Source organism: Leptosomus discolor, chromosome 1, assembly GCF_034619465.1.
Source record: "Leptosomus discolor isolate bLepDis1 chromosome 1, bLepDis1.hap2, whole genome shotgun sequence".
Taxonomy (NCBI): Eukaryota; Metazoa; Chordata; class Aves; order Leptosomiformes; family Leptosomidae; genus Leptosomus; species Leptosomus discolor.
In genome coordinates, this window is record NC_141391.1 from 21,214,869 (window position 1) to 21,222,985 (window position 8,117).

The 8,117-nt window shown below is 39.0% G+C and overlaps 1 protein-coding gene across 1 annotated transcript in view; it reads left to right on the top strand.

Moving 5' to 3' along the window:
• SGCG (sarcoglycan gamma) overlaps positions 1–1,917 on the top strand; it is a 78,034-nt gene extending 76,117 nt beyond the window's left edge. Inside the window, exons 7-8 of the mRNA XM_086481822.1 lie at positions 85–208; positions 1,744–1,917. Of these exons, the coding sequence (XP_086337948.1) occupies positions 85–208; positions 1,744–1,917 (298 nt within the window). The remainder of the gene's footprint in view (positions 1–84; positions 209–1,743) is intronic.
• Positions 1,918–8,117: the final 6,200 nt, after the last annotated feature.

Here is an 8,117-nt window from a genome sequence, read left to right on the forward strand (position 1 = left end):
GCTTGTTCAAAGCTTACTTATTTTCCAAAAATAAAGGAATATATGAGAATGTGCTACTGTCAGATTTCCTGCTCCTGCTTTCAGGCTGGAATCACCAACTCGATCTTTGAGCATGGATGCACCACGAGGAATTAATATCAAAGCGCAAGCTGGGAATATTGAAGCTCTTTCCCAGATGGATATCAAACTACACAGCAGTGATGGTGTGGTGAGTACAAGCCCTTCTGTTTCCATAACTCCAGTTGATCTTGCTGTCTGAATATAACTAATAACTTCAAGGCTTTTTTCAAATTCTGTTAATTTAATTCCTCAGATTTTAGGAGACAAGGTATTAAAATTAATGGTGCCAATAATTATTTATGGGTTAGATTAAATAATACTATCAATTGACATAATGTTGTATTAGCTTAGAGAAATGCTTTCTAATAAAACTCGATGATAGCACTCAGCTCCCTACTAGCGATCCTCAGGCACCCCAGTGGGGTCCTTGGCCCAGAGGTAGACACTCACTCCCAGAACTGCTAAACTAAGGGTTGAAGCTCTGCAGATACCATTAAGAGCTGCCCCTATCAGCAACAGCACGTGACATGCAGCCCCTCTGCAAGGCTGTACAGTGCCGGTTCTTCCACAGAGGATCTCCAGATCAACCTGTGTGTCCATCCCTAACCAGCTGGCATGGCTGTGAGGCATCAGCACTTAGGCCAGGACAGACCTGGGTCCAACAGCAGCAGCAGCACCCATGCCCTGCTATTCAGTATACAGGCCAGGGCCCTGTCTCTTACCGTGGAATCATAGAATGGCAGTGGGGTTGGAAGGGACCCTAAAGATCACCTACCTCCAACCCCCCTGCCATGAGCAGGGACACCTTCCACCAGACCACGTTGCTCAAAGCCCCATCCAACCTGGCCTTGAACACTGCCAGGGAGGGGGCAGCCACAGCCCTTCTGGGAAACCTATTCCAGTGTCTCACCACCCTCACAGGAAAGAACTTCTTCCTAACATCTAATCTAAATCTCCCCTCTTTCAGTTGGAAACCATTACCCCTTGTCCTATCACTACCCTCCCTGATCAAGAGTCCCTCCCCACCTTTCCTGGAGGCCCCCTTTAAGTACTGGAAGGCTATAAGGTCTCCCTGTAGCCTTCTCTTCTCCAACCCCAACTCTCTGAGCCTGTCCTCACAGGGGAGGTGCTCCAACCCCCTGATCATCTTCCTGGCCCTGCTCTGGACCCGTTCCAACAGGTCCATGTCTTTCTTACACTGTTAGCCCCAGAGCTGGACGCAGCACTGCAGGTGGGGTCTCACCAGAGCAGAGCAGAGGGGAGAATCACCTCCCTCAACCTGCTGGCCACACTTCTCTGGGCTGTGAGCGCACATTGCCAGCTCATACTCAGTCTTTCATCCACCAGCACCCCCAAGTCCTTCTCCGCAGGGCTGCTCTCGATCCCTTCATCACCCAGCCTGTATCTGTGCTTGGGATTGCCCTCACGCAGGTGCAGAACCTTGCACTTGGCCTTGTGGAACTTCAGGAAGTCTCTGCTAAGGAAGAGGATGGGCAAAAGCTTATGCCTCTCCCGTGTCCCAGTGTCTGCCAAGAGCGCAGGCCTCGGAGCAGCTTTGTATATAACAAGTCTGGGTAGAAGTCTATTTTTAAACCACTGCTTAGACAAAGTCAGGTTGTTTTACAGCATGCTATTGCATTGTTATCTCTAACAAGCCCATTTGTCCTGCTTTCTCCCATGCAGCTTTTGCTCGATGCTGAAACTGTGCGACTGCCCAAATTGCCTGAGGGTACAAGGGGTGGATCTGGTATTTCTCAGGGGCTTTACGAAATCTGCGTGTGTCCAGATGGAAAGCTCTACTTGTCAGTGGCCGGCGTGAGCTCCACTTGCCAAGAATACAGCCGTGTCTGTCAGTGAGGCGCCAGAAAAGGCTGTACACCCCCTTGCTAGTATGAGTTTTATGTTACTACTGAAGAGCATTACCGAAAGCAGAATTTTCAGAATTTTAGAAACAAAGTGCTTCAGTTTAGGAAACAAATGTGTATCTACAATTCTGGGCTACAGGGTGAATGGGGAAGAAGAGCACAAATGACATTTCAACTTCAGAATGACTTGAATCAAATTATATGTTCTATCAGTAACACTTTGAAAACAGCCTTACAGAGAGCATTAAAAAAAAAGGAATATATTTCCTTGCTGAACTATTAGTCAGTGAGATGATTATGTCATTGTTAATATTTTTGAGCTTTGTGGGTTTTTTTCTCTCACTACACATAACCACTTACAGCATTAGTGGGTGAAACTAAATTGAGGGAACTACTTGAAGTATTTGCTAAGACAAAGCATTATTTGGGGAATTCAGAAAGTGCCAGCAAATGTCTATGCAATTTTGTTCTTGCAATAACACAAGATACGAAAAATGTGGTATTTGTATAAGTTCTGTGTAAAAGGTGTTAATTTGCTAATAGCTTTCTATTTTAATTTGGCAACATATATGCTGATTTGCTTATTACTGAAATTCATATAAAAATAACTAATACAAAAACCTCCAGGAGTCATTTACACCTCCCTGTGTCTCAAATCTGTTCACTATACAACAGAGAAATATGTTAGTATATTTTATAATAGCAATAGTTTGTTGTACTGCCTGTATCCTCATATTCATTTAAACCCTTTTATATTTTAGAACATGCTAATTCAACAAGGCAATTTGCTTTGCCAGCTGGACTAGTAAAAAGAAAAAAATACGTGGCTCCAGATTGTCTGACACAAGGAACTGTTTGGGCGGGGGGCAAAAAAAATCCTTTTTTGCAGCCCACGGGATTCAATTAAGAGGACTATTTCATTTCTGTCTGCAGCTGTTGACTGATATTTCTGATCCTGTCTGAGTGGGACTCCATCACAAACGGCGAGAGAAAAACTACTCTATTATTTTTTACATTAGGACCTTGGATACAAAATAAATGCTCACCAGAGTTGACAAACCATTTATTGATCTTGTAGAGAAACACAACTGCAGACCTGTTCCCCTGTACAGCATTGCACTGAATGCAAATAAATTGTTTGCACACCTCTGGGTAGCAGGATTTGTATTTAATAGTCTGTTGTTTAAACCTCATGGGGTTTTTTAATTCTTTTGATGCTTTTTTGTATATACTTGATGATATTATTACCCAGGTAGAAGCTGCTATCATATAGTGCCTTGGTGTCTATTTACAGAAAGATTTTAACCCATAATTGTTATTAATCCACAGAATGTCCATCCTTTAGATAAAAGAATGATCATCCTTAAAGCAGGAGAATCAGAACAAAAGAACTACTAAGACTATGCCATTTATTAAACTTGCTACATCAGCTCTGGTGGACAAGTGAAGAAACCCAACATTCAGTTATGATCCCAGACACCACAAAAGACTGAGTTGAGAAAGAGCCCCCAGTTAACAGCATCCACTATTATTGTGGTAAAGCCCTGGGTAGTCTCTGCCTCAAAGACTGTCTTCGTAATTTATCCAACATCTCATGCACCATACTGAAATTGCCCTTTGTTAGCAGTCTTTAACAGAAACCTGTCTTCAGCATTCCTTTACAGTCAGTTTAGGTGGTTCCAGCTCCATGTGCAAGCTTTTGCAAACCAAATTATGAGCAGCCTTAGCTTATTCATTGGATAGAAAGTATAATTATTAAAATAAAGGACAGCAAATTCCATTGCATGTGCTAGATAGATACCTAAAAACTGCTGCTACAAGTAACCTGGAGGGCTGTAATGTCTACAGTCTTTTATAGATGTAGTGTAACAGCAAAACCAGGAGTTCAGTACTCAGAGAATTCAGCCACTATCTACTTTCAAAGGCATTTGAATTGTCATCATACCTGTGTTTCTGACATCAGGGAACATACGCCCACTTCCATGTGGTGCCAAAGCACTCATTCACCTAATTGAATCCCTAAATGTTACCCAGATACTGTAAATAAGTATGTCGGTTACAATCTGCCTATTCTGCTGGCAATGGAAACATAGCATTTTAAGTTGCATATTTTAAGCTTTTGGTTTTGGAGGTACATAGAATCATAGAACAGTTTCAGTTGGAAGAGACCTTCAAGATCATTGAGTCCAACCTTTGTCCTAGCTCTATCAACACCACTAAACCATGTCCCTAAGTACAACATCTACCTGTCTCTTAAACACCTCCAGGGATGGTGACTCCACCGCCTCCCTGGGCAGGCTGTTCCAATGCCTGACAACCCTTTCAGTAAAGAAATTCTTCCTAATATCCAGCCTGAACCTCCCCTGGTGCAGCTTAAGGCCTTTGCCCCTTGTTATATCACTTGTTACTTGGGAGAAGAGACCAACCCCTGTCTCACTACAACCTCCTTTCACGTAGTTGTAGAGAGCAATAAGGTCTCCTCTCAGCCTTCTCTTCTCCAGGCTACACAGCCCCAGATCTTTCAGCTGTTCCTCATGAGAGACATGCATTTTCAAATGTGATTTGCCAGTTAATACAGAGCAGGGGATCCAGGCTTTCCATCTGTCACAAGAGTAACTTAAGCTCTAAACTACTGGATATTTGGAAGCCACGTCTGTGCAAATTCTTACGTTGAAGTTGCTCTAGATTAGTTAACATTTTTACACAGCTATGGTATACAGCTATGAAAATCAGGGTGCAGTTCTCAGGCTAGTGACAGTACTAAGCATTACGGCACTTCAGTTAGACACTGCAGTAACTAGTGCGTTTCTTGTGGAGATAAACCTTTTGGACTTGCCTCAGTTCACAGGTGGATTCTGAGTAGTACAGGAAACTAAACAGGTCTGCTGTATCCTCAGCTCTGCTATCATCCAACTCACCAATGCTGCATTGTCTAAATTTCATTCTTCTTTACCTTATGCTACAAAATAAACACTAAAATATAGTTGCATTATATAAGTTGTGCAGGTTTTTTAAAGCATGGCTGGCAACTTCTTGTCACTGAAGAACATTTCTGAGATTTTTTTCTTTTAGGTGTGGTTAGTGGAGAAACAAAGTTTATGCTACAATTACCACAGATCAGCTGACTCTATAAGCTGAATTGTCATTAATATAGTCCATACATCACAGTTGCAATTTCTGATATCTCTATATGGATGACTCCATATCTTTTTAATACTTCAAAATTATTTTTTCTACTTGAATCAAATTTGAGTAAATAGTTACAGATTAAGAGAAAATTATGGCATAGGAGAGTATGCACTTTTCTAGTCTGTTTTCAAAAGTGTTATCCAAATGGCGAAGACAAAAAAACCACTACCCAGCATAGTGAACAGTATTGCTTGCATATTTTTTCCCTCAAAAGGAATGATTTACATCAGTTCCTGTATCTGATTGGGATTGTTACACAGTGGAAAAGTAAAAATATCAAAATGGTAGTAAAACTTTATTGGTGATTGCCCAAACACAACCTTCACAGTCCTTTAGTACTGATGTTTGTCTAGGTTTATATAGCTTTATGCAAAAGGAAATTGCAAGAATTAACTGAAACTGAATTCTTGAATAAACTTTATACATTTTGAAAAGTCTGCTTCTCCTTTTGTCTTCAGATGAAACACAGCTTAAATGAGTGCTGTCATTTTTAAAACAAAATCGTCTTCCCAAGATTCTAAGAATGTGAAATGAACATTATTTAAAAATATGAACAAAAATCTTGGCCCCAACTAAAAATATACTTTCCAGAATTTAGAAAATGTTTTACAATTAGGTTTGATTGGACATCTAGAATTCCTTTGTCTTCATCTGTAGTAGGTGAAAGTAACAAAAAATTATGCCAGTGCTACTGAATTAATCATCCAGAAACAAAAGCAAAGCAAAGATGAACAGTTTTGATTAAAAACTCATTAACAAACACGTCCATGTGACAAAAATGTGTGTCTTCCTCAAAAACATCTACTTTGGCTGCCCAGTTCAATCATTTCTGAACTATTACATGTGCCTGTGTTCCACAGTACCAATCCAGCCATTCTCAAAGTGTTCAGATCGAGCAATAGGAAATCTCAAAGTTGGTACTATTGTCCTTTAATTGGAGCAGTTACGACAGATTTTATTAAAGCCTTGTTTAAAGCAACCGAAGTACCAAGTGACTGCAATACTTATGCTTAGTTCTTAAAACTTGGTACCTTTATTTTGACAATCATTTGAGTACAAATATTGCAAAACTGCATTTCTTTATACAACAAACCATTTCTTTTTCTTTTGGTAGTTGGCTACACAAAAACATCTATTTCCTTAAAAAAAAAAAAAGAAAGGTCTTTTTTTCTTTTCACTAATTGCTGAGGCAAGTGACCAGTGCTTTTTAGAATAGGAGCTAATGCCATTGTTTGAGAGGAAAATTTTTAAGGCTTCCGCAAGAAGGTTAGTAACAAAACTGCCACGGCTCATTATGACCACAGTTCCTTAGATTTAAACTACTACATGTACCATTAAATCAGTTTCCTGTACCACTCCTCTTTGCTAAACCTCACAACTATAATCCTAAGAGACAAGACTGCTGAAGCTGCTTTTCCTAAACACATTACTGGTACCTGTGGAAGATAACTGGGACATATACCTGGCTGAAAAGATGTTTTCCCTCATGTAAAGTTTTGTAATGTGCAGAATTACTTGTAAAATGTATTTTTATGGAATCTACATGCTAACATTTACTTCCACAGACCCCTACTAAGGAATCATCACTTAGTAACTGTTCTGAGCCTCCATGCCCAACTGAGGAACAAATATGTTATTCTGCATTTCCCAAGGCTCCCAGCTGACCCGAAAGGAAGCATCAATTAAGCATTTTATTTATTTCTTTTTAAACAGGGATTAAATGGCACTTAGGAAATCAGTTTTTGTCACAATATGGTTTCCTCGTCTCATAAGGCCTCTATTCAGGCTAGCTGTTACAGTGAGTTAAGCAAATAAAAAAAGAAAATAAGAGATTTCCAATTGAGACACCATCTTGCCTGTCTTTGTGCATCAATATGTAAACTTTATTGTAACTGATTGATGGTATCAGCTCAGGAATAATAGAATAAATGAATTTTTCTGTGTTGTTCAGGTTTTCTTGCTCACCTTGGTTCAACATTGAAAATTGCTTCAGATCATTAGTTTCCTAAGAACTGGGTCCATTTTCTTTCTCAACGGTGTCAGAACTCACAATATACACAAAATAAAATAAAAATACAACAAAGTAGTTTAGTGGTTCTGCAGAGCCAGTTTAATTGTTAATAATACTGGTAAGGCAACCTAAGTTGCTTACAAAACACAGTCATTTGCTTAAAAGATTTCCTTCCTCAAGATCTCACCTAAAAATTGAAAGTGTTCATGGTGCTCCTTTGTTATTATTAACATGAGAGCTTTTTTATTAGTATTTTGCTTATTCTCAATACTATTCATGTGACTTAATGCACAAAGAGCGAGCCACAAAGGAATCTATTTAAGAAACATGGGGAATTAACTAAACTAATTTATTTGATGGCACACCAGGATTTCTGTTTTACTTCCATGCTATTTATTGCAAAAAATCAGCAAAATGTACAATTTCGTTGAGAAAACTGCAAACATTTGCCATTGCAAGAATAAAGCATTTTTAACAGTATTTTAGTATTTGTAAAATTATTTAGAATGAATTGAAAAGAGATTATGTATTTACCTATATAAAAGAAAGCTTGAAACAATAGGTAAATTTAGGCTACTTTATAAAACCAAAACACATCAGACTAAAATATATGTCTGCATTTTTCTTTATTAAAATTATGGCACTTAATATTTAATAGCAGAAATAATAGGGCTTCACAATCAGAAGCAGTATTGTTTTTCAAACATCACATTTCGTCCCACTACAATTTGCAAGATTTTTCACAAGAGACCAAGCCCTTTATAATTTGCACAAAACTGAAGAAGCCTTCATCATGATTTTTTATATTTGGATTACAACACTATTGTAGCTGTATCAGCCCTGCAAGCTGACTGTTTATTTTCCTTTGTGTCCTGTAAGTTAAATTACAGTTTCACTGTGCTGTCAAGTAAACAATTGTAATAGCACGTCACTGGAAAACGTTTACATTTATGTTAAATGTGGCTGATCCAGCAAAAGAAAAATCCTTCCAT